The sequence below is a fragment of the Monodelphis domestica genome, chromosome 5 (assembly GCF_027887165.1).
Source record: "Monodelphis domestica isolate mMonDom1 chromosome 5, mMonDom1.pri, whole genome shotgun sequence".
NCBI lineage: Eukaryota > Metazoa > Chordata > Mammalia > Didelphimorphia > Didelphidae > Monodelphis > Monodelphis domestica.
In genome coordinates, this window is record NC_077231.1 from 283577153 (window position 1) to 283604898 (window position 27746).

Here is a 27746-nt window from a genome sequence, read left to right on the forward strand (position 1 = left end):
TTTTTTTGCTGGGGAAATGATGTAGGGGGTATCATTGCCTTGAATGGTTAAAGATGTTCTTGTTCCCCAGGACTCTCAGCAGTCATCTTTTTGTCATGTTCCATTCCATTGATGAAAAACACCAAGTGTGCAGCTAATGCCTCAATGATCTAAAGGAAATCTAGGAGTCCCTCAGACTCCAGACAAAAGTCTTTGCTTTCCCATTAGTCTCTCCTTCCAGACAAGGGAGTTTGATTTGCTCTCAGATAGCATCTTTCCTCTTGACTCTCCCCCACTTTTTCTCTGATGTTTTGATATTTCTGCACCTCCCTTTGCCCACTTTAGATAAGAGTGAGGTTCATCTAATGGTTCCCCCTTCCTCCGAGTTTGCTTACTCTTCCCCTTTTGTACACTAGTTAAAAGAGCAAGTTCCACCCACTTCTTCCTTTACACATCCATCCCCAGGTCCTCTATTCCTTATTTAATTCTTTAAAGACATCAGGTTCTGTTTCTTCTCCCCTCATTTGAATAATTTAAATGGGGAAGGAATACACATTTATATAGTACCTTCTTTGTACATGGCATTGTGCTAAACACTTTCCAAGTATCTCAACTGATTCTCACAGAAACCCTGCAGGGTAGATGCTGTTATCAGCTCCATTTTACAGTGGAGGAAATCAAGCCAGAGGTTAGGTGACTTGCCCAGGGTCACACAGTTTAAGTGTCTGAAGCTGGATTTTAATTCAGATTTTCTTGACTCCCGAGAGCTCTATACTGCTGCTTTATCATATATACCTACCTGTTCATCGCCTCTTCCTTATCCAAAGAAGCCAACTCAATCCTTGATCTCTCAGATCGATTTCTTCTTTTTTTCTAAACCCTTATATTCTTAGAATGGAAACTAAGTATTGATTCCAAGACAAGTAAGGGTGAGGTAATGGGGAGTTAAGCATTTTGTCCAGGGTCATCAAGAGGCCAAATTTGAACACAGGACATCCCTTCTCTGGGCTCTCCCTCTATCCATTGAGTCATCTAGCTGCCCCGAAGTACTTGTCTTATAAAGACCACCATAGGATTACAGATTTGAGAGTTCATCCAGTCTGCCCTCTCATTTTGCATGTGAAGAAGTCAAAGTCCAGAGAAAGTTTTGCTCAGTGTCCAATGAAAATAAATGACAGAGATGGGATTTGAACTCAGGGTCTCTGATGCTCAGCCCCGTAACCTTCCCATAGTCCAACACTGCCTCTAACAGGGAGGAAGGAGCTTTGCCAGCTTTAATATGTATTCAGGAATGACTCTTTTTTTCTTAAGAGATTTAAGATTTATTTAATACAACATACAGATTAAAGATGTTGTCCATGATGGGAAACAAAAAGATAGAGAATAGAAGAAATTCACACAAAGACCCCGTTACATTTGGCTGTCGCCCACAAAGGGTCCGAGTCATTACAACTGGGCAAAATTTGAGAGTAGATGCAGGCAAGACTGGGAGACAAGGAATAAAACAAGCATTATTGCTTGGCATGTCACTCAAGAGTTGGAACTAACATTTCTAAAAGTGGAAAACAAACATGGAGACCTAAAAGAAAAAATAGCAACAAAACTCCTTCATTAAATGAAGCACATAGCAATGCTAAAATTGACAGAGAAATGAGAATTTTGCATTTTCTTTTGCTAATGGCAACAAGCCCATTAGTGGCTATTTTAAAAGGCTTCATTATGACTCTGGCGAGGAATCAGTGGTGGTGGCAGTGGTGTTGATCTATGCCAAGTAACAGCCAATTAGTTCACCTTGTGTGATGGGTTGTTGAGTCCAGAAAGAAGGGGTTTTGTTAACTTGGTAACAAATCAGCGTCATGTACCGATATGATGCAATGCCGAATTATTACTGAGGAACTATAAAAATATGAACGTACCTGCACAGAAACTTTCTCTTCCTATTGGCCAAGAAAGAAAAGATCACACCCCAATCATCCTTGTAAAAGAATTCACTCCCCAAGTGCCCAGAAGCACTGCTTTGGAATAATAAAGATATTGTCCCCAGGTCAGCATGACCTCATAAGACAATATTGTAAAAATATGTGCTCAGTGTTCAACAAAAGGGTCCCAAAGAACACTGAGAAAGTAATAGAAAAAGTCCAAAATTCATTTTTTGTTCCCTTTTGTAGATCCCTTAATACTTTCTTTGTATTCTTCTGGGGAAAGTTCAACTAATTTTATTCCAGGCTTCAAAAAAAGTCAAGAATAAAATTTTTTTTATAGAAATATCTTTATATTTTTGAAACATGTAAGAAGAATAAAATTTGAAACAAAAATGGAGAAACCTAATATAGTGTCAATAAGCCTCATTTTGGAAGTCAGTTTCTTTATTGGAGAAAAGGGTCATTTTGGGGAGAATTCCCTTTTCTTTGGGCAGTGATACATCCTGTTTCCTAAAGACCTAATCCTCCTCTAAAATGTGACCAATTAACTTGCTAAATGGTTAACCAGGTGAATTCAGAGAATTGGGTTCAACACTGGATTTCTGTTGAGATAAAAATGCTCCCTGGGCCTTATTTCATTGGTGTACAAATGGTCAGTACTATTCCTGGTTTGTGTTTTTGTTTTTCAGATGGTGAAATGTGTACACACACCATCTATCTCCCACAAGGAGGAAGAAGAATTGGAAGTAGAGTCCCCAATTCCTGACTGTGTGCACCCTATGTCCTCAGTTTGGGTGAAATACAGTCTTGAAAAAGGCTCTCTTACACACACACACAGTACAGGAGAAAAGGCTAAACACCAAAGACTCAGAAGGAGCCTGCCATTTGTTCTTCTAATAATTACTAATTTTCTGATTCTGAGTCCAGATTGCTACCTATATCTGAGGGGGAGCATGAAGCTTGGCTTCCTCCTTTTGGAAACAAAAGTCAAAAAGAATCTTACTAAAATCTCTCCAACCCCACTAATAAACTGAGCCGTAGAATCTATCACGACATTGGAGGCACTAACTGGACTCTGCTGCTGCTGTAACATATATCATTAATTCATGGAAATAAATGATGGCCTGTCTAGGGTAAGACTGACAATGATGAACAGACTCTTGGTACAAAAGTCCATAAAATGAATCGTTCAACTTTTAATAAAAATAAATTCAGTTATTTGGAAATAACTCCCTATATTTCTTTTTCCCCTGGGGAACGCATATAGGTAGATTGTCAGCTTCCTTAACAGTTATACAAAAGGTATAATTTTTAACACTTAAATTGAAAGGGCAAGATTCTTCCTCCCTTTCCCAGGACAGACTCTACACTGTGAGAGAACTCTCACTATTTGCAAAGGAAATTCTACGTACAGAAGAGATTAATGAGGTGCAGAGAAACTCTGGATGTCCACAGTGACAAGAGGCAGCAAGAGTTGCTATGTGGTCCACTTTCCAATTAAACAAATGAAAACAGGAAATCTTTTACTCGAAAAGCAAAAATCAACACCAATACCTCCTCCCCACATATCTCCCCAAACAAATGAAAAAAATGATCCAACTCATTTTAACGTTAGAAAAAGAGGAAAGTGGGCCCCAGCCCATTCAAGTCCACATCTGAAGATTGTAAGTCTATATAGTCACTTTGTGGCAGTTTCCAGACACATCACAGGACTTTCACATTTCTTAATCTTCTGTTTCATACCTGAGATGAAACAAAAATTCAGGTCATTACACTGACTGTAGTCATTTGGATTCTGAAGTTACAAACAACCAAAACATTTTTTTGCCTGAATCATATTTGTCAAAGTCCTTTTTACAGTAAAACACTGGCAGTCGCTTGACCTCTGAGCCTCAGTCAACTGATCTGTAAAAGGGGGATGTCCCCCAGAAGTGCTTTGTAAACCTTCAATCTATCACCGTCGATTTTAATAATCAAAGAGTTTTTGTTACCTTAAGAGAATATTTCTTTTTTTATGTTAACTTGGGGCATAGAACAAGACAAATCCCAGCTGGAAGCGAGGAATAACCATCTAAGCTTCCTGAGGCTGAAGAATGGATGGAGCTAGAACAGGCTCCAGAAGCCCTGGCTCTAACCCCCAATGCTGGGGGTCCTGGAATGAGGGGCAAATCCCTTATGTTCTCTGAGTTTCTGTTTCCTCACTGGTAAGGTGAGGATAATTCAAGTAATAACAGCACTTACCTACTAGTAAAGACTACCTCATCCAACCCTCCAACTGCCTGGGAGGTTGATGCCCCCATCATTCTCATAATGGAGATGAGGAAGCTGAGGCTGAGAGATGGAGGGACTCAGCAGGCTCCTCGAGCCAGCCTGGGTCTGAGGTAGGACTGGAATTTAAGACTTCCTGACTCTAAATGCCATGCTGTGATTAATAATCACTGCCTTGTGAGGGAAGAGTTCAAGGCGAGATGCCTATTTGCCACTGATGCTACCGGCTCTGGGTGAGAGCTCGGGCCAGATGATCTCTAAAATCCCTCACAAGCCTAAGACCTCCGGAATCATGGGGAAGTCTGAAAATACCTGTTTGGGAATGGGGCTTTTCTGAGCTCTAGAGACCTGCAAAAGGCTGCCTTTGCTACAAACATGCCACCCTACTTTTTTCTGGAAACATGATTGAGTGGGGCACAGGCACCTCCTAGTCACTTCCTGCTGACCCCTGTGGCAGGCCATTAGCCAACATGGCAGAGGGTCTGACACAACGTGAATGGGCAGGATCACCCACTCTGATCCTCCTCCTGGCACCAAAGGTCCCAGGGTTCTCCTGCTTGCATTCTTGGTGGCCCTACCCATCCCCATTCCCCATCAAGGGAGGCCATAGCTTCTCCCTGACATGCATCTTGGGTCAATTCTGCCTCTTCTGTGAAATCCCCGAGGTCCCAAAACTACTGCAATGGATTTAGTCAGCTGATACTTAAAATAGGGGAATTTGGCAAAGTCGCTCTCTCAATGCAGGTTTAACTTTATATGTACATTAGTCTGTGAATGGAAAGGCATCCTAAAGGGCCAGGCTGTCACTGTAGAACACCAGGCAAGTTTTTTTTTGTTTTTGATTTTAGAAAAGATGTGTTTTTAAACAAAGTTAAACAGAATTTAATTATCATTAATTAATCAATTAATTAATAATTATCTGTATAATTGGATCAACCTATAGAGCTAATAGGGATAATTCAGGCCAAAGTTCACCTGTTTTTCCTAACAGAAGCCCATCTGCCTCAGTATCTTAGTGTCTCATCCGGGCAGGTCTGTGTAGGCATGCCACCAGAAGCAGCATGATCTGTTGGAAACAACAGAGGGTTTGGAATCATGAAGCCTGGGTTCTAATCCTCACTCTGGCCCCTATGCTGTAGGACCTGGATCAAATAATGTCACTTGTCAGCCTTGGTTTTTTTCACCTCTGGGCTAATACTCCCCCTACCTACCTCACAGGAGCCTAGTGGGAAAAAGGGGCTTTGCCAACCTGAACGTGCTGGGTAAATGCTGCTGGTGGTGATCAGAGACCAGAGGGAGAATCAGCATGGCCCAGAGAGCCCCTTACTTTGCAAGCCTTTTCCTTAGGTCTTTAATTTGCTCATTCTTCTTCGTAAGAATGTCCCTCAGGCTGCGGTACGCCGCTGTCTGCTGGAACTTCTTCTCCAGCTCCTGCTTGTCAAAGAACACCCGTCAGTCATCACTTCCAGGATGAAATTTCATGCCTCTCTCATTTCAGAGGGCACCACCTGATTTAGCTAAGCTCGCTCAGGGAGCTTTGTGAAGAGAAGACTGTACAGTCTGAAGTTAAAGAAGGCTTTCTGTTTCCTAGCAACAGACCAACAAAGGAGCGCTACTTTGCGGATTACTTTGCTAACAAACTACTCAAAAATGCTCTTGCAGTAGAAGAGGAAAAGTTTAAGCCTTTAAAAGAAATATTGAAAGAGACTGGATTTATGATCATTGGTAGAGAAAACTGTCTCTGGGGAAAGCCACTCTGAATAATGCCCCTCATCACCTTATAGAATCCTGGAGAGTCAATCCCAGCCCGGAGGGGTCCACAGAATGGCCCAGCCAATGTGGGTCAGAAATGGGCCGGAATGAAGGCCTGTGTGGCACCCAGGCCAGCTCTTTGGCCAACTCCCTATGTGGCCTCTGAAAAGACACACCTACACTCTCTCTCTCTCTCTCTCTCTCTCTCTCAAACAAAAAGGAAGGTTGTTGTTTTTTTTTAAACTCTTCCATTCTATCTTAGAATCAATACTGTGTATTGGTTCCAAGGTCAGGGCTAGGCAATAGGGGTTAAGTGGCTTGGCCAAGGTCAGACAGTTAAGAAGAGTCTGAGGCCAGATCTGAACCCAGAATCTCCTGTTTCTGGACCTGGCTCTCAGTCTACTGAGCTACCAAATCTACTGAGCCATCTAGCTGCCTCCATATTTGTTTTTAAGGTAAATTATTTTAATATGAATCTTGATCTCTTTCTAGCTCTACTAGAAATCAAATGTGAATGACACATTTTGGAAACGGGGTTTTTAATTAACATCTCTTTCTACTTCTGGTAGATATCTGAAGTAGGTAATTTTTCAAATGTAGACTTCACAATAAATTAACACATACTCTTCTCTACATGAGACAATATACCCAAAGCGAGGTGGCTAGATTTCTATAATATTCCTTTAAAAAATATGCCAAAGGTATAGAAATGTGCCGACATTTAAGAAAAATCTTGTTATTTAGCCTTCTGGCTGGCCAGTTGTAAAGCAGAAGGACATAAGTTAAAGTGGGAAATAACAAATACTGATTAATGAATTAATGTAGACCTGAAAGGTTAATTTCAGTGGGTTGTTTTGATTCAGAGAAAAATGAGCAATTAGACTTTAGCATGAACTCATTGGAGCTCTTCTGACTGCTATCTGTGTCTAATGATCCCAGGATCTGTCTTGTCTCTATTTCTCTAAACCCAATAAAACAGACAAACTGAAAACTGAAAGACAACAACTTTATACTCTAACCTTTTCAGCCACACTCAATTGTTCCTGAACCTTAAGTAAGTCATGCTTTGTTGACATTAAATTTTCCTCCAAAGTCTTCTGGTTTTCAGTATTATCACTCAGGGTCTTCTGAAACTCATTCTTCAGTGCTGCAACTGTATTTTCCAAGTCACTAATATCTTTGGATCTGATAATTTCCTTTAAGAAACAGCAAAACAAAATATATTTTATCCAGATATTTGACGGCACGGTTGTACCTTAGAGTAATACAGCCAACTAAAACAATCCTCTGTTCTAGCACCCACAGAATGTACAAGATCTAGAGCAGAGCTTCTTAACTTTTTGGGGAGAGGTCACCCCCTCTGCTAGCTGCCTAGTGAAGCCTAATTCTGTTATATTTTAGAAAATGCTAAATTTAGTTAATGGTTAGGGAAAATTAAAATGTCATTTTTTTCTCCATCCAAAATCCCAACATCCCTACAGAATAAGAAATCCAATTCCCTGGCATATTCTCTCTGAAGGAATCATGGCAGAATAGGGACAAAAATAAGATGAGAATATGATGGGCCATGAAATGTACTGAAGCTGGGAGAATCCACATCTACTGAGATCCTTGAGCTATCAGGAGCATGTGGCCATGGTCTCTAATCCAACTTCCTCATTTTGCAGATGTGTACACTAAAGTCAGGGAGCTTAAGGCAGGAGGTTTCAGAGGCAGGATCTGAATCCAGAGCCAGTTCTCCTTCCCTCTGCAGTGTTCTAGAGGGCAAAGAGGGAGAAGGGGGCTAATCTCTCCAATGAGTGATTCACTGAACTTGAGAAACACAAAGTGAAAACCAGGCAATCAAATACAGGCTTCTAAGATTCAACTGTGCCTAACAAATGAGGGGTGGGGCAGGCAGTCAATGATTTCTACCTTTTGATCTCCCTGGGCAATCTGTAAATCTCTTAATGCTCGATCTAGTTTTGATTTCTCATCCAATGCACTTGTAGCCTGTAATAAAGTGGAAACAAAAATGTACAGTCATATAAGGTGCAACTAACTTTTTTAGTAATTCTGTTAAGAAACTTTCAAGTTACCTGTAATTCTATAGTCTTTAGCCTTGATTTCAATTTCTCATTCTCTTCCTGAAGTCTTATAATTTCCTTTATAAGTAAAGACACAGATAGGCAATTTAAAATTTTAATCCAATCAAGTTTTTTTTTAATAATAGAAATTCCTTTCTTAATTTTAAAAAGTCAGTTTACAAAATACTTCCATAGCTAAAAAAATCTGTCTATCTGGTTCTATCAGTCACAATTCTTTCAGTCTCCCAGGCCAGAAAATTTAGAAGCCTCTTGAACCCTCTTCTCTTTTCCGTCATGTCTCATCAGGTTCGGTCTTTGTTTTCCAGATTCCCTCTTTCAGTCCATGCTCACTGTCAGCACCCTGATGGTGGGCCCTCCTCACTTCAACCCATGGTCATTGCTAAGAGTCGCCCATCCCTTACCACTTTGTTTATCTCCAGTGTCTCCATGCTGAAGGCCAAAGCTAGGTGAAGTTTCCTGAAACTATGCCATTATTGTGTCTTTCCCTGCTTAGGGAGAAATGTTGATCCTCTCACCTTGTTAAGGAGCTCTGCTCCACCTTCATTAAGTGGAACAAGTCTTGGCTTCATGTTCTCTGAATTAGACTAAAAATGAAAATAGAATAAAATAAAGTTTTTATGATCTCTAAAGTTAAGTGAACCTATATATGTCATGGTAATAATAGCTAACCTTTACAGAATTCTTTGAGGTTTGCAGAGCTTTACATATACCATTTCATTTTACCCTCAGCTCTGAGAGGACTGTGGCATTATTATCCCCATTTTACATATTAAGAAACTGAGGGGAGATGACTTGCTCAGGGTCATGCAGCTAGGAAGCACCTAGGGCAGAATCTGAGATGAGGTGTTCTTGACAACAAGGCTGGCACTCTATATCCTAGGTTGCCCAGGAGCGAATGGGGCTATCTAATGTCAATAACTGAACTCGGTAATGTTGGCAAGTGTGCACAGGCTTGTCCGTGCTGGTGTAAGGTAAGAGATTTTCTGACATAGAAAATCTCTGAAACTGAGGAGGAGATACAATTCAGTCTATTTTGGTGAAATCCCAGAGCTTAGCAATACTAAAGAAGGGGTGGGGTCGAAGATAAACAATGCCACGTGGCATCACCAATGTGCCAAAGGACCTACCAGAGGGAAAGAGAGGAAAGAGAAAGAAGAGAGGGTTGTGGTCCACGAGGGGAAGGGCTCCCCAACAATGGCCTACTCTGGGGGTGTGGGAATGCTCAAAGAGTCTGTGACTAGTATAGAGGCCTGAGGAGGGCAGGCTCCACACTTTGTGTCACCGGAGACTCTGAATGAAGCCTCGCCTTTGAGCCAGAGTCCCTGCTGTTCCATCTGATTCCGGATGGACTCACTTCCATTCCTGGGAATGGGATCCCTCACTCCCCCTCTTAACTTCTCCTGACTTCCTTCAAGATGCAGTCAAATCCTACCTCCTGCAGGAGAGGAGGCCTTTCCCAGCCCTGGCTACTGTGGAGATTACCTTTCATTTCCTCAGAATATATTCTGCATATGCAGAGTTATTTATATTGGAGGTGCCAAATAGGAGACCAGTAACTCTTGAATGAGGCCCAAACCAGGTTAAAAAGTAACTGGGAAATATCTAAAAAATTTAATAAGATATGGATAATGTGAATATGTGGTTTTCTAAGTTAATACATGACCTGAGGGAGCCCTTATATATGGATTAGTGGCTCCATTTCCCTGATTTACTTGCTGCCTCCCACTTATAGTGTGAGAACAGGGACTATTTTACCTTGCTTTGTAACCCTATATGGGAGCAGTCTCTGCCACACAATAAACATTTCATTAGTGTTTGTTGACTGACACTATGCTTATCCTTGACTAAGTCTATGGTGAAGGACCTCATTCTGCATGTTATTGTATTGCCCTTTAGATGAAGACAAAAAAATCAGAACTCTACAAATCTATAATACCCCTTCATTTTTATACTTTTGTTGTTTACAAAATGCTTTCATATAAACAGAATATACCCTTAGCTTTATTATTTATAAAGTGTCTTAATATAGTTTATATTTATATAAATTCACACATACTTAATACACACAACACATGACTAACATATGTTCTACATGTGTGTGTACACACACACGCACACATACACACACACATTTGCCCAGAGCAGCAGGCCTCTGAAGGAGAAGTTCAGCTCAGTGGGAATAATGCTGGGTTTTAGACCATAGAACATATGAGCCAAACCCTGGTTTTGCCATTGATTTCCTAGGTAACTTCAGGCACATTTCTTCCCCTCTAGATCTCCCAGAGGATACCCCAGGTCATCCAGAGACCAGAAGTAGCAAGCCAGGGCCAGACGACAGGGTGTGTGGCTTCTAGTGTTGCCTCTTGGGATGGTCAGCATAGCAATGACTAAAGACATTTCCAAAAAAGGCTTGATAAATTACTTATTCTGAACTTTATCATTTATTTTTGTTCAGTGTACAGAAATATTTCAGTTATATGATGGGAAAAGGCGTTTTGGTTAGCCTGATTTTCCAGTTAACTCACAGTAAGTCAATTTTCTCAAATGACATTTCCTTGTCCTCACCAAGGAGGTTTTAATGCTAATTCAAAAAAGTCTCCCATTTGATCTTTCAAATGTTATTTTAAAATTATAGCCCATTGAAGAGATCTGAGACAAAGAAAATTAGGAGTTTCTTTGAAGGCTAAATTGAATAAGTTTGCTAAGATAGCATACAAAATCCAGAGAAAATTTCAGAAATCACTGAAAAATTGTTAAGTACTTCAAAAGTTAAGTTTACTTAGAAATGTCAAGCTATGGGTGCTTCTATAAAACAAAGAGGCAATTCAGAAAATATTTGTTAAAGTATTTCATAAAGCAAATTATAAAATGAAATTTCAAGCTATTAGTGATAATAAATTGCTTTCCCATAGTGGCTTCCTTACAACAACCCTGTGAGGTGGTAGGGTAGGGTAGTATTATCACCTCCCATTTTACAGCAAATGACTCAGCCCAAATCTCACCCATGTGCTTCCCATTCTGTCATGCTGCTCTTCAAGATCAGGTCTCTCAGCCAACTGACAGAGGCAAGCCCCAGAAATTCTTGGAAAATGAAGGTCAAGAGAGTTAGGAAGCATTTCCAAGAGCAGACAGTGGCTTTCCCGCCCTGTTCACATGACCTTAACTTTGGACAGATGCCTGCTTTTTTTCCACAGTGATTTCTAAAGCTTTCTTACTTTATATAAAGTCAAAAGATAGTTTTTGAGCTGGAGTTCCTCTCTAGCTCTGGAATTTACACTTCAGGGTTCCCTGTGATAGAGGGGGCTTGATGCTTTATTCAGCCTTTTAAGGCTTGGGTTAAGGCGGATGCTTGGAATTTTCAGGTATCTCAGACACCTGGGATTTTCTAGAAAATTGATACTAGGGAAATGATGCAATCACAAGTTTTATTGATATGCAGTGTCACAAGCAAGAAAGTGAAGCACGTGACACACTCCCACACATTATAGGGCAATATAAACAGAAGTTCATTTTGAGGGCTAAAAGAAGAGATGTATCAGGAAAGAAACACCCTCAAAAGCTGAGATTCAGGTGACAAGATTACACACCCCACAAATAGGCTTGGTTGAGAACCGGTAGGGAGAGTCTCTTTCTGGGAACCACAAACTGGTGGGAGGGTTTAACGTTAACTCTAAGGCCCCTGCAAATAGGTCAGGAGATCATCCATTCACCAAGCTGCAAGCCTTATTTGCCTGACAGAGTTCAGGTGGCAACTGTCTGTTTTGCCTCTATACTCACTCCTACAGGAATTAGGAACAGTAACCTAAGTGACTCCATATTGGAGTCCTATTATTATATAGTATCATACTATAATAAAATAATAACATAACATCAAAAATATAAAGCTGATTAATTATTGCCCTTGAATAAACTCACAGATTACACCTCTATTAGTCAGTTAAGGGTTTGAGGTAGAAACAGGACAGGAACAAAGAGAAGAGAGGATGGGGTGGATGGGGAAGGGGTATGACCATGTACTAATTCTGAGGTTCTGAATAATCAAACTTTACCTTTTTATTTGTAGAGGCGAATTCTGCTTTTTCAAATTCTGCAACTTGTTCTAATAATTCTCTTGAAGAAACAAACAAAAATGCTTATACTAACAAGAAAACAATTGCTATAACATATCCATCCATTTAAGAAACCAACCAATCCTGTTACACACAAGAGAATAAGAGACAATTTCTTCAAAATTTCTATTTACAGTAAGACTTGATATAAAGAGTTTGGCTGATGCCACACACGGTCTTGTGACAGGCCTCTTCAGGGCCTCACCATGTTTACCCACCTCCTGGAATACCTCAAAAGTTTACTATCAGCCAGTTACTCTCACAGAGTACATCAAGATGAACAAGGCTGCCACGGGGATTTTTTCACATGCCATTATTTTATGTAAATAGAGAAAGGGGTGAGGAGCAGGAATTGGGACCTCTTATAAACAGACATAGAAATAGTGATAGCATTTACATAGCATTTTATAAACATTATCTCATTTGATCTTTACAATAACCCTGGCAGGGAAGTGCTATTATTATCCCTATCTCATAGATGAGGAAACTGAGACAGATGTCATGGAACTTGCAACTGGTGATTAAGGCCAAATTTGAACTCAGATCTTCTTGCGCAGTATGCTAGCCACTGTGTACCACTTAGCTACCTAAATAAATTCTAGCGAAGAACTGGGAAAGTGTAATAATTTATCAGGAATCCATGCAACATTAATGCAGAATTATTATACAGTTAACTCTAGATTAGCCATGTCCAGATGATATAATTTGCATCTTAAGTTTTGAGTCAAGGCAGATCTCCCTCTCCCCCTCCTCCTTCCTGTTTCTCCCTCTTGATTTCCCTCTTCTCTCTCTCCCCTTCTCCCTCTCTCTCTTTCTTCCTCTTTCCCCCCTCTTCCTCTCCCTTTCCCTCCCTCTTCCCTTCTCCCTCTCTCTCTTCCTCTTCCCCCTCCTTCCAATTCCTCGCCCTCTCCCTCCATCTCTCTTCATCCCTTTTACCCAGTCAGAGTCTTTAAGGTATCCCAACTATTCTAAATATTTTTTGTCTCAGGATCTCTGGATACCAAGTATATCAAAGATACTTCCATCAAATTGCATGCTGTGCCCTTCAGTTGCTTGAAGATGACTGAACTTAACTTACAACTTTATTTTGAATGACAAACTGAGTTTCTTAATGCTACTTATTAGAAAAGAGAACCTCTGAAATTTATTTACTTTTTGGTTGATACTTATATAAAACACAGATAAGCTTGATTCTCACAATTTAAGAGTTGGCATCATATAGTAACTGTGCAAATGTTTTTGGCCCTTTCCCCAGTTTTCTTCACACACAAACTAAAAGAAAACCATTTCAGCAATAAGATGAAGTCACCTTTCTTAGGGAAAAGCTAGAGCTCACTATGCTTATAATCACAGGTACAAATTCTATTACCGATTTTCCAGCTCCGAGATGTCCGTCTGTAGCTTAAGATACCACTTCTCAGCCTGTGAAAATAGCTGCCGAAGAAGCAACACGTTGGTACAGGAAGTATTAATGAGTTCAGACTCTAGTTCACTATGGACCACAGCCTGCAGTTCATTTAGAACTTCTGATACTTCATCCATGGTGAAGGTCTCATCTACCAGTCTAAGTTTAAAAAAAAAAAAAAGAAAAATATCAAAAGTAGTTTTAAATAAAGTCACTGAAATGATCAACAAGAGTAAACTGAAAATAACTAGTCTGTGCCTCATATGCCACTTAGCACAGTACTTGGCCTATGGCTAAGTACTTGACTATGTACTTTTTCCAAAAGACAAAACTATCATTTGAACCCCCTTGTAAATAATCCTCACTATAACAACTCCTATTTCAGTAGCACTTTAAGATTTGCTTACAAAAACACTGAGACATAAAGTAGTGCAAGGATTTATGCACGGTCTCTTGGAGCAGGCAGGCTGAGCACCTGGAAGGCAAAGGAAGGAGAAAAGCAGGCCCCACCCTCAACTGGCCCATGGTCATAGGACTAATCAGTCTCAGTGTTGGCCAGGACTTGAATCCTTAGACCTCTCACAGTTGGGCTCTTTCTACTTAGCAAAACACAAAATAAAAGTGGAAGATCCATGCTTACCCTCTTCTTTAACAGAGGTATATCTTTAATGCTGTATTGATGCCTTCTTAGAAATATTTTAAAACCCTCAACTTTTTTTTTTCTATAATTGAGCTTTTCAATGGAAAAAAATAGTGTGATTTACTCTCAACTGAGTCTTACACATTTATGGATATTAACCTTCAACCTTGGTGGTTCAGTAATTCTTTCCTGCTGTTTTTCTAAACAAATAAACAAGAGTATAAACTTAAGTGTTGCTATGTATGTATGTTAAAAAAAAAAAGGTTAATTTAACTCTCTTTGTAAGATTCTAAAGGCCGACGGTCAAGGAAAGCAACACATTTCAACCTCTAGTAAACTGAGGGTATTAGGGCAGTGGGAACCACACTGACCCCATCTTGTTACTCAGTGCTGGAGCTAGCTCAGTTCCCTTTCTATTTAATTGTGGGGATAGTCCAACTTCTACCCTATGAAGAAAAAAAAAACATTTAATTGTGAGAATGGGAGAAGGCCTAATTGCACTATTTAAACCTAGGGAAACTGGACCACCTGTACCTACTGCTTAGAGACAGATCCTTAACCAAGGATCAGAAACTGGGTCAGATCTAAAAATGGAGGCAAGAGATCCCTCATAACTGTATATCTCAAGCAACCTATATGTCTTATCTGAAAACATGTTGTACTGATTGATTAACTAGTTATTGTTTCCATGTTCCTTTGAGTGTTTACCAACACCTGGGGGAATCAGAACATCTTTTTTCTGATCTTAGAGAATTTTATCTGTTCCCTCTTCCCCTCCCAACATGGAAAGTTGCTATCTTTCTTCCAATTAGAAATCAGATGGTATCAATTCCTTTTCATTATTTGGCCTTATTTGGTTAATTGTTTTGAATGTGTAAGAGTCAGTCTACCTCTGTATTTGAGGTCTAACCCTAAGCTGAGGAAGAAGCCTGGTCCTGCTTTGTTAGACAACTGGCATTCATTGCTTAATACATTGTTATACTTGGAAGATTGGGCCTTCCATTTCTTCAATCGTTTCATCTTTCACCTGCCACAGGAATAAATATAACTAGTTAAAACAACTCTCCCCCTTTAAACAAAAAAGTCCCCTTTGGTAGATAAAAATAATTTCTCATGCTCAACTCTTCTGTCATGTCTAACATAACAGTCTTGGAAAAGAACTGAAAGCATGGGTGAGATCCTCTAGATAACCTCTGAGCACCATCCGTCCAAACCAGACAAAAAAAGATCCTTAAAGTGATGCTCGTCCTCTTCTCTCAGGTTATCTTTTTTACTAGTTTGAGGGGCTAAGAGAATAGACTCATTTTCATTCATTAAAGCATTCTAGAAATGTCACCTATGCTTGGCACTCAAACGTCAACTTCTGCCATTGCTTTTTCAGAATCTATAGTCATATTACTTTATTGCTGAGCTGATTCTTGAAAAGGTTTTTCAATAAAAACTAAGAAATATCAGGGTATTGTTATGTTGTCATGCTTTTGGTTTTTTATCTACCACCTTGACCCTGACTACATTTTGTTGCTGCTATTTAGTTGTATAAATATATGATTTTAATATATTTTTTAAATTTAATTTTTGCTCTCCTCTTGTTTTGGAGAGAATTGATTCATATACCTTATAGCTTAGCCATGCATCCTATGTCAATTCTCTTGTTGGTATATATCCTCCTGAGGGTGTGTTGTGTAATAATCCTAAAAGTTCAAAGTCTAAGATCTTTTAAAGCAATTTTAGGAAAAGAAAATTGCCAATACCCTGGTCCAGGAAAGCAGATCTGGTGAAAATGTTGTAAGAATGCTTGCAGAAATCAAACATTTTCAGAGTAAACTTTTGGATATAATGAACTGAACTGATGGGGCAGGGGGTTGAGTCCTCCATTTATTCTTATTGTGAGCATTTATGCCAAAAAAGGGGGGCTGTCCCCTAAATGGCTCTTTGTCAATTTGCCTATCAATCATTTTTCTTTCTCTTTCCTTTTATTCTCCAAATTGTAGTAACTCCCTCCATGAAATGTACAATATCTTTTGTGCTCTTATGTCCCCTGGTGAGGAAATTCTAAATGTATAGACTCTCTATATAGAATGATTCATTGGGGAGACCAATATGTTAATCTCCTGGAGAACCAAGAGTGAAGAGACTTAGCATGGTAGCCTCCCAAAGAATCAGCAAATGGTGGCAAGGGAATTATGTGAAGTAAAATATTTATAAGACCTTGATGCTGAGCACCCTAGTGGGGAACAAAGGAGTCACAGAGTCACCCGAGTTCTCTGATGAGGCCAGCATTAGTGTCTGTGTCCTAGGCAGAATGTCACCACAGAGGGAGGAGCTGATGTTTTAAAAAGCCAGCTTGAGAAGGTGAGAACTCTCTCTGTCTCTTGAACTAATTCAATCTCTGTACTGACTCTCTCTCTCTCCCTGACCCCTTTAACCTGACCTCTTATCTGGTGATCTCTAACAAGCAGAGACTTGAAGCACCAGCTGCAAGGGAGGATCTGATTTTTACCTAAAGTTAAAAAGGCTGAAAAACCCCTTTTTCTCTCTTTCTCTCTCTTTACTAATAAATGCTTATAAATCTAGTATTGAGCCTCCAAAGTAATTTTTATTTACAACAGTTGTTTCAGTTGTGTCTGACTCTTCATAATCCCATTTGGGGTTTTCTTGGCAGAAAAACTATAGTGGTTTGCCATTTCCTTCTCCAGTTCATTTTACAGATGAGGAAATTGAGGCAAACAGAATTAAGTGACTTACCCAAGATCATAGAGTAAATGTCTGAGGCCAAACTTGAACTCAGGGAAGAGTCTTTCTGGCTACAAAAGTAGCACTTTGTGCTCTATGGTGCCACCTAGCTGCCCTGACTAAATTTAATCATTTACTTATCCAGGAGAAATCAGATGTTTCCCATAAGTGAATTTCCTAAATGATATAGTCTTTTCCCTTTTAAGGCCCTCACCATTTTTTAAAACGACTTTTGATAGAAATCTTTCTAAAACATCTGCCTTAGTAAGAGAGTATGTTGAACATAGTTTAGTGGTTTCTTGAGAACTTAAAGTCATCACGAAGAATATCATTTTTCCCTACAAAGACAAAAATTAAATGGTTCCATTTACAAATTAGTGGAAGAGAGGGTGTTTATCTGCGTTGGGGGAGACAGTTTTCTCACCAAGGAGTTCTCTATGGCAGTGAAATCACAGAAGTCTAACTTCTGGATAAACAGTTGAGTTCCTTTCATTTCATTCTACTATTTACCCCTCATACATTTTCATTGGTTTCCATTAACCTCTCAGATCTAATATTAATTTGTTTTGGGCTTCAAGACCTCCCATGAATTTATCCAGCCATGATAACAATTCTCATCTCTTTCTACATAAATTTCTATGTTGATTTTTGCGATTCTCACTAATTACATCAACTCTTGACTACTGTTTCTGATGCAAGAAGGATCTAGCACAGTGCTCTATGCAATGTAGGCCCTCACTAATGATATTCACAGAAACACTGCAATGTGTTCCTAGGAGCAATATCCTCACATTGGCTGATAAGAAGTTCCCAGGCTAGTACCTGCTCTCTTTGATGTCCTGAAAGCAAGAATCTACAGTCTTGAGTCGCAAGCCTCTTTTTGAACGAGCAAAACGCATGTAATTGATTATTTCATTTTGATGGTGATCGTTGAGACCCAATTCTGCCTAAAAAAGAAAAAAAGTAAAGCTCTGTTACTTTTGCAATTGATTATGAATTCCAGCATAGGATTCTGATCACATACCTAGTTCATAGATTTCCACTGCAGAAATGCTTTACAGGAAACTTATTTAATGCAAAAATATACAAAGTACCAGGGTGCAAGAATGGTACAGGAGAAAAAGCTGTTTACTTAACATTCAAAGCAACATGGGTTAGAATCCTGCCTCCTAGATTTACAAGTTGGGTAATCATGAGGAAGGCACTTTACTTTTCTGAATTTTAATTTCCTCATCTCTAAAGTAGACAATAATATCTGTAGTATCAACCTCATAGGGTTGGTATGAGAGTCTCATGACTTCTTAGGCACGAAGTTTTATCTATAGGCACTTAAAAGTGCCCTATAAAGTTAGTTATTTTTATAGATTTAAATGAAGAGGATAGTCTGTGTTAGTTTAAAAAGCAGAAGTAGCAATAATGAAATTGGAAAAAACTAAATTTAAAACATAAAGAAACAAGAACATAATATAATAACACACAAAGTAACAAATACTTAACTTGCATATACCAAAATGTTGACAGTAAAATTCACAAAATGTTAACAAGAAATGGACATTTTAAAAATATGACTAACTTATACTAACAATAAAAGTTTCAGCTCAACTGCTCATTCAACAGGCAGGAAATAAAAGCCAGATGACCACCTTCCTGCCCCCATCCCCTCCATCTAGGATAATCTATTTGACTTTTGAGTGAATAGTAGTACAGAACTGAGCTGAACTGACCTGGCTATGAGTATACATCCCAAGCATACATCAGCCCTCTCTACCAGTAGTCCAGACCCAGGACTCCACCAACCACCCTGATCATCAAGATGAAACATTGCTCTGTCACACATGTACAATCTCCCTTCACTACTCTCCACTTTCCCTTCTTTCTTAGGGACTAAGAATCCAAAAGAATGGTGGTTATTGGGAAGGTTGTGATAATCTATTGCCCAGTGGCTCCACTTAGGAATCCTGTGCTTCTGAGGTATGTGTGAATTAGGTCATAATGCCCTTTCTCTTTCTTCTCATACTACTCCCAGTTCTCTTATATTCATCCTAGTCATTTCCATCTCTTTGCTTCCCTTCTCTCACTCTTTCCTAGCTTGGCATGTGACCTTTCTTCCCATTAGACTGGAGTCAATCCTCTTCCTAGAAACTATTCTGTCAATACTTTATTTTTACTTATAGGTATATCTGTTGTTTCTTCCTATAAGACATAAACTCTAAAAATAAATGGGAAAAGTAAGGAATGTACACTTTTCAAGAGTACCTGGAATTCAATTAAAATTAATCCTATACTAAGTCATGAAAAATCCTGGGAAATTCCAAAAGGTCTAATAATGTAGGCCCTTTTTTCAAACTATAATATAATCAAATAATTTTTAACAAATGTGTCAAAATAAAAAATTAAGACAACAATTGAGTTAAATGAGAAAACTATAATAATAATAATTAAAATGTAATAAAAATAAATATTATAAACCAAAAGCAATGGGATGCAGTCAAAGTGGTTCTGATGAAAATTTATACCATTTCAAACTTAGATTTATAAGAGGGTAAAAAGGATAAAATTAATTCAATCAGAACCTAAAGACACTCTAAAAGGAATTAAGAATAATTCAAAGTAAAGCAGTTAAAAGGAGGAAAAATAAAAGACCACAAATAAGTAGAAAACAAAAAGGAAATTATTTGTAAAGTTAAAATCAAGAGCTTTTTTCCCCCCAAAAAGACCAATTAGATTGGCAATTTATTAGTAAATGATCAAAACAGGAAAAAATACAAGTTATAAGATCAAAAATGAAAAAAGGAGAGTTCTCAAACACTAAAGAAACAAGGATCAGTAGGGAATATTTTGTACAACTCTATGTATTCCAGCAAACTGGAGAAATTAAATGGGTAATTATTTGCAAAGAAAGAAAATAAAAACTAATGCAACAGGAAATTGCTAGCAAATACTTCAATGGATGGGGAGAAATAAGTTATCACTGAATTATGATCTCACCTCTATCCCCAGAAACCCCAAATTCAGTTTGAAGGATTCTATAGTTATTTTTTTTTTCAAACTTTCAAAAACAACTAAGCTCACAATGTGTGCCCAAATATGGGGAGAGATGGAAAGTGGCCCAACGCCTTTCAGATGGCAAATACAATGATAATTTTACTTATAGGTATATCTGTTGTTTCTTCCTATAAGACATAAACTCTAAAAATAAATGGGAAAAGTAAGGAATGCACACTTTTCAAGAGTACCTGGAATTCAATTAAAATTAATCCTATACTAAGTCATGAAAAATCCTGGGAAATTCCAAAAGGTCTAATAATGTAGGCCCTTTTTTGATAATGTTGTTGTTTTTAACCCCTACCTTCCAGCTCAGAATCAATATTGTGTACTAGTTCCAAGGCAGAAGAGTAATAAGGGGTAGGCAGTAGTGACTTGATCAGGATCACATAACCAGGAAGTATCTGAGGTCAGATTTGAACCTAGGTTCTCCCATCACTAGGGCTGCCTCTCAATTCATTGAGCCATCTGGTTACCCTGGGAAGACCTATTTTTTGAAAACTAAAATTTGTCTAAAAGTAATATACCTTCAATCAGTCAACAAGTATGTATGTACCTTACTAGATGTCAGACATTGTGCCAGATACCGTTGATACAAAATTGAGACATGTCTAAACAGAACTATACATAAGCACATATAGACTTTGGAGGGGACTGGGAGATATTTTGAACTGAGGGAATCAGGAAAGACCTGGAAGAAAGTTGCCTTTGAACTAAGGTCTTTCACCTTAAAGGGAATGAGGGGTTCCAAAAAGTGGAGGCCAGGAAGGAGAGTGTTTCCAACACTGGAGGACAAAGTGTACAAAAATATGAAGAGGAATATGAATACTGTACACAAGGCAATTAGGCACTTTGACTGAAGTGTAGAGTACAAGAGGGGTAAATAACATGTAATTAAGTTGTAGAGAAAGAGCATCAGTTAGTAAAGGACATTAAATGCCAAATAGAAGCATTGAGGGGGTATGTTTCTAGTTTATCTAAAAAGCAGTGGGGAGCTACTGAAGCTCTGTGAGCAGATGTTTAAACTTGTACTTTAGAAACATCAGTTTTTCATTACTAAGAAAATTAAAGATTGTTTTTTTCACATAGATATTCCTGCAGCAACCCTGAATTTGGAACATTTCAATCAGATCAATAAGGGAACACTGGTTTTTAGGAGCCCTCACCCTGAGGCTGAGTATTTCTGATTGGTTGGGTGAACAAAAACTCACACAGCCCAGGTCATGCTATATATCCTCATAGCATCCCCCCCCCCCCAACCCAAATCTTTGCCATAATGTCCCCTGTACATGCTCCTCACTATTCCATATTTTCCAACCTCTGGGCATAGTAATAAAATCAATACTAACACAGCTTCTGCAAAGGGTCTGATAATCCTTTGCCCTACAGCTCTGCTCACTATGTCTGTAACTCTCCACCTTCCATGGATACCATTCCCCTGGAAGGTGTTTCTATGAGAAAATGGTTTCCTTGACAGCAGGGACTATTTTTTTTTAAACCCTCACTTTTGGTCTTAGAATCACTACTGTGTATTGGCTCCAAGGCAGAAGAGTGGTAAGGACTAGGCAAAGGGGGTTAATTGACTTGCCCAGGGTCACACAGCTGGGAAGTGTCTGAGACTAGATTTGAACGTAGGACCTTCTGTATTTAGGCCTGACTTTCAATCTACTGAGCCACCCAGTTGCTCTCCTATCTTTGCTTTTTAGTCATTTCTCCAGCTTAAGTGTTTAATAATTGTTTTTCAGACATTTCTATTGTCATGGACCTGAAGTTTATGCTTTGGGCCTATCCTAGATTGAAAAAGAACCTAGTTCTGCTATGCAGGTGATTTTGTAAAGTAGTTGGGACTGAGGCTGTGATATGTTCTCTGCAGCTTAGAATCATACACAAAATACTGGCTTGAGAAAACCAGGATGAGTGTTTTTCTGTGTGCATGCTTCCCATCTCACAGCCTATTTAATGGAAACTCTTTGATGGCATAAACTGTTCTGTTTTTGTCTTTGGATATGATTTACTGTAGTTTAGTACATGAACTATTGTTAGGGCAGATTATAAAGAAGTGGACAAATTAAAGAGATCAACAAGAAAAGCAAAATGATTAAACATGAGGGGGTGAGAAGTGGAAGAATCAAGAGTGCATTTTGGAATTATGCTCTAAAAGTCATTAAACTGAGAATATTCCTTTACCCATTAATACCTATATGTCCAAAGAGATAAAAGAAAGTAAAAGGATGCCTTTGTTAAATATATATTGCTTTTTTGGTTGTGGCAAAGAACTGGAAATTAGGCGGGTATGTGCCATTTGGGGAATAGCTAAACAAATTATAGTATATAATGTAATAGAATATCATTGTGTTGTAAGAAATAACAGAATGGATGGCTTCAGGGAAGCCTCAGAAGATTTATACAAACTGATACACATATGAAGTGAGTGTATAACTAGGAGAACTATTTACACAATGACTACATTGTAAAGGTAAAGTGTTGAAAGATTTAAGAATTCTGATCTATGTAATAACTAACCACAATTTCAGAGAACTGATGATAAAGCATGCTACCCATCCCTAACAAGAGAGGTGATAGAGTCAAGATATAGAATGAGACACACATTTTTGTAGTGGTACAACTTAGGAATTTGTTTTGCTTGACAAAACACATTTGCTCCAATGGTTTCCTTTGTTCCTTTTCCAAATAGGAGGTAGGTTGGAACATAGAAGCAAACTAGGGATAGGGAAGAAGGAGGAGGAGAAGGAAAAGAAGAAAAAGGAAGAGGAGGTCATTAAACCTTTTTATTTTTTAAAGCACAGATGAGAATAGATGAGAGTCCAGAATGAATTACAGAGAAGCAGAAGAGCTTTGAAAGTTACAAATTTAAAAAGAAAAGCAAGTTGTATATAATAGTTTCATGTTCAGTTCTCTTTTCTTACTTTATGCTGCATATGGAAACACCTATTTGATTAAGTGCCTTTGATGTTTGGGATTTAAACAGTAAATTAAAAAATGCAAAAATAAAAGAAGCAAGTTTTGTGACCTGGTTTCAAGCTTGGGTGACCAGAGGGATGGAGGTGTAATCTCATCAGAAAAAGGAAAATCACAAAGAAAGGCTGCTTAGAGAAGGAATGCCATGAAGCCCATGAAATTCAATTTTGTTTTTAAAAAACCATTACCTTCTGCCGTAGAATTGATACTAAGTTGGTTCCAAGGCAGAAGAACAGTAAGGAGTAGACCACTGGGGTTAAGTGATGTCAGCCCAGGGTCACCCCACTAGTGTCTGAGGACAGATTTCAACCACAGACCTCCTATCTCTACACCAGGCTCTCAATCCACTAAGAAATCTATTTACTCCTTGGTTTTAAGAACTACTCGGACAATTGTATTTCAATATGTTTGGTTTCCTTCATAATCGTGTGTATTTTATTTTATTTTCCTTTTTTTTATTTAGAATATGTTTCCATGGTTACATGATTCATGATCCCCCCACATCACTCTTTCCTACCCCCCCCTGAATCTGACAAGCAGTTCCACTGTGTTATATTATTTTAGATTTCTAAAAGTATTCTGAATAGGGGTTTAGGGGCTTCCCAAAGCTGCCAAAAAAACAACAACAACAAAAAAGGCTAAGATATTTTGATTTAAAGGACAAAGACAGTTCTGTTTTGGATATGCTGAATTTAAGAAATGGCATATTTAGTTGGAAATGTCTCTTAGGTAGCCCAGAGACAAGGCTCAGGATAGGGCTTAGGGCTGAATACTATACATAGATTTGGAAGTTCTTTGCAGAAATAATTGAAAAACAAAAGAACTGATAAGACCATTAAGGAAAAAAAAAAAAGAGGACTCAGAATAGGGCCCTGGAGTTTACCCACACATGATACAAATGGTGAGAAGCAAAGGAGACTGAGAAGGAGTAGTCAGAAGCCAAATTGCAAGAGGTTAAGGAAATGAGAGGAGAGGAAGTAGAGGCAAGAGTATAGACAGCTTTATCTAGGAGTTTGGCCCAGCCATTAACAAACTGAAACTCTTCAAAGTGACCACTGATCTCTTAATTACTAAGTCTGAAAGGCTTTTCTCAATCCTTTCTTGACCTCTCTACAGTATCTGGATTGCTGTCCTCACCCAACCAGGAACACTCTCCACTCTGGGTCTTTGTGGCCCTCCTCTTCTTAGTTACACTACTCCCTAGATAGTGCCTAGATATCTCCAATAATATCCTCCCATTCACCTAGGTTTGTAACCCTATACATCCAATAAGTTCCTATCTTGTCATTTTTATTTTCTCAGTGTCTCTTAGATAAGTTCTTTTTTACCCACTCACATGGCCACCACCCTAGTTCATTTTAAGTTACTTCTTTTTTAAAAAAAAAACCTTTCCTTCAAATTTGTTCAATTATTAATATTGATGTTATAGTATAGACTGTTTTCTTCACATCAGTTCAAACAAATCTTTCAATCTTTTTTTTTTTGAACCTTTACCTTCTGTCTTAGAATCAATACTGTGTATTGGTTCAGAGGCAGAAGAACCCTAAGGGCTAGTCAATGGGGTTAAGTGACTTGCTCAGGATCAGATAGGTAGGAAGTGTCTGGGGCCAGTTTTGAACCCAGGGCCTCCTTTCTCAAGGCCTGGCTCTCTATCCACTGAGTCATCTAGTTGTGTCCAAGTTACTCCTTACTTAAGTTACTCTCCATCTACCCATTTCCATTTTTCCTATCCACCCTCCACGCAGCTGACCAAAGTATTTTCTCAAAGTTCAGACCTGCTATATGTACTCAATAAACTCCACGGGTTTCTTATTCTCTCTAGTTCCCTAATTCAGGCTTAAGTTACTTTTTTTTTTTAACCAAATATAAAACCCTCTGTTTGGAACTGAAACTTCTTCACCCCACTAGTGGCCCTTCTGCCTTTGCAGTCTTCTTCCATATTACTCCCCTCCAGGTACTAGGCAATCTGCCCTCCTTGCTCCTCTCAGTAACACTCCAGAGTCCATTCACACTGACAGCGAATCCGTTTTATTTAAAGACTCAGGGGATTGGGTATGAGGATGCCTTGGCTCCTCCAGCAGCTAGTGCCACCTTCTGCGCGGGGGATCTCCATTCCCTGCCTGCACCCAGGATGTACCGGTCAGCTCCCCCTACTGGAGAGTAAGGTCCTAGAGGACTGGAGCTGTCTGGGTCTCATTATTGCTGGCCCTTGGGCACACAGTAGGCATCTATAGAGCCCTGAACTACAGCTCTATCCTTGGAGCCCAGCACTATGTCTTCCTTGGTTGGTCGATACTGACGGACACTGAGATTGTTACCATGTATGATTTGAGGGAGGAGGGAGGCATGTGGCTTTAGGGGATGGGTAAGCATGTAGCTTTGGAGGGAGAAGGGGTTGGAACGAGATTTTGTGGGGGAGGGGGAGGCATGCGGCTTTAGAGCGGGATGTCCAAGGCTCGCAGCGGTTTCTGTCACGGTCAAGTTTGAAGGCGATGGACCAGAAGCCTCAGGCCCATGAGTAGAGTCTGGTCTGAGCTTGCTAACCCCTCCCCACTAGGGTGATGAGTCCTCCTGCCCCGTGCCTCGGTTTCCCTCTCTGTAAAACGAGGGGATTGGTTTCGCTGTGCCCCGAAGGCCCCGGTCCCTCGGGGCGCAGCCCCCGACGCCCTGGTGGGTTCGGGTAGACTGGACTCACCATGGCGGGCGGGAGTCGGTCTCGCTGACAGGACAGAACCGAAAACAAGGACTACAAATCCGAGTGCTAGCAGAGGTCCGCCAAGGGAAGCTGTTTAGAAGCCGCCCGTTGCCATGGAGAACGGAAGCTCGCGGCCCCGTCGTCCCAGCACCCTCATTGGTCTGTGGGCATCACGTGAGAGGAAATGACCTAAGAAAGTACTGACGTCTCCCTCAGCCCCGAGGCTTCGAGGGCGGGGTCTTTCTTCCCGTGGCTCGCGCCACATCTTTTGGTCCAGGAGACTCGTAGCTAAAGATGATTGACAGGCAAGATCCCCGCACGCATGCCCAAAAGAACATTCAGCGCCGTGCTCTGTCCCCGCGGACACGTGGACAGATTCCCGTTATCCTCCCAGGGCTCAAGGCTCGCTTACCTCTCGTGGCACGCAGATGCTTACATGTTACCGCTGAGAACGGGAAAGATGCCACGTACCTCTTCACCCAGCCACCTGGGGCTCTCTGCCGCATTCCCCAGCAGAGTTTAAGTGCCCCTATTGTTTCTTCCTGTAGAATGTAAGCTCTTTGGGGGTAGGCACGCTCATTTTTGGCTTTGTATCTAAAGTTTAGCACGCTGTAGCCGATTAGTAAATGCTCGTTGATTGATTAGAATTGAATTACGCACTTTGTCTTTAATCCAGAGCTAGCAGGCGAGAGACTTTTGTGTTCTCAGTGGATTGAAAACCAGATCTACAGGCAGTAGTGCCTGGGTTCAAGTTCAGCTCCAGACGCTTCCTACATGGGTGATCCTGGGCAAGTCATTTAACCCCCAATGCCTATCCCCTTATAGCTCTTTTGCCTTGGAACCGATACTTACTATCAATTCTAAGACAGAGGTGAGAGTTGTTTTGTTTTTTTTAATGCTTTCTACACATTTTAAAAGTATATCACAAACGATGGGGTTATGTTGAAAATGAAGAAACTACTACTTTAAAACTAAAATGTTAATTTTTATATGTTGTCCATTTAAAATTATAAAAGTTTAAAGTTACACAAGAACTTTATAACTATCTGGTATAGAAAATGAATTTTTTTTTATTTTAAAGATAGTGGTTTTAAAAAAGAAAACCTCTTTCTATATGTGTAACCAACATAACTAATTCTATTTCCAATAATTTCTCTCTGCTTAATAACTTTTATCCTCAAATAGACATTCCTTTTTTCTTATTTAAAAAAAAAATTTAGAGATATTACATCATCCAGTTAGTGTAGTTAGTATGATATGTATTCAATATAATTGTCCAAGAACCAGCTTAACTGAACTTAAGAGAATTTCTTCAACAGATTGGCCCCAGAATTATGACTTTTTTTTAAACCATTAAAATTCTGAAAGACCATTTAATAAGAGATAGAAGAAATACAACCATCTTGGGTGGAGAGAATACCCATTTGAAATTATAGACCTTTGAAATACTGAATATAGTGTAAACTGATGGTTTTCAAAATTTGTGGAGTCTTAACCTCCCTTTATGAGAAAATATTCTCCCCTTTTCATAAAAAATCTGTTAATGATTTTTAGCTTGTATTTCATTAAAAATAGAATTGATTATAGTAGCAAAATAATAAAAGTAATAAAATATTTATTGTAATCCTTTATCATTTTCACATTTATAACTTACAATCACCTTGTGATTGTGTAGTTCATTTTGGGGTGCAGTTTTTAAAAAATGATTTTGGCCACTAGGTGACCTGTAGTGAATAGTGTTAAATTTGGACTAGTTGTCTTACCATAGGCAAATCAGTTATTCTCCTCCAGCTTTAGTTTCCTCAGCTATAAAATGAGAGTGGAAATTGTAATAATAGCCTCTACCTGACAAGGTTGCTTTGAGGATCAAATATCATGGCATACTTTTCAAACCATAAACTGCTATACAAATGTTATTATATTGCTACTCAATTATTTTTCTTTTCTTTTTTTCTTTTAAACCTCTCAGTTTCTGCCTTAGGCACAAGGCAGGGTTAAGTGACTTTGCCAGGGTCACAAAACTAGGAAATGTCTGAATCCAAATTTGAACCTAGATCCTCTGACTCCAAGCCTAGTGCTGTAATCCACTGAGTCGCTCAGCTGCCTCCTCATTTATTTTTCAACAACTTATT

General features: G+C 39.2%; 1 protein-coding gene across 1 annotated transcript; it reads right to left on the bottom strand.

Moving 5' to 3' along the window:
* Positions 1–1277: 1277 nt before the first annotated feature.
* Positions 1278–25786, bottom strand: LZTFL1 (leucine zipper transcription factor like 1). The gene is made up of 10 exons (XM_001379520.5): positions 25615–25786; positions 17718–17842; positions 13487–13681; positions 12058–12118; positions 8524–8592; positions 8000–8065; positions 7836–7913; positions 6941–7117; positions 5497–5600; positions 1278–3644 (listed from the first exon to the last, which is right to left on the bottom strand). The coding sequence occupies exons 1-10, from the start codon at positions 25615–25617 to the stop codon at positions 3626–3628; spliced, it is 897 nt and encodes a 298-aa protein (XP_001379557.2). The 5' UTR covers positions 25618–25786; the 3' UTR covers positions 1278–3625.
* Positions 25787–27746: the final 1960 nt, after the last annotated feature.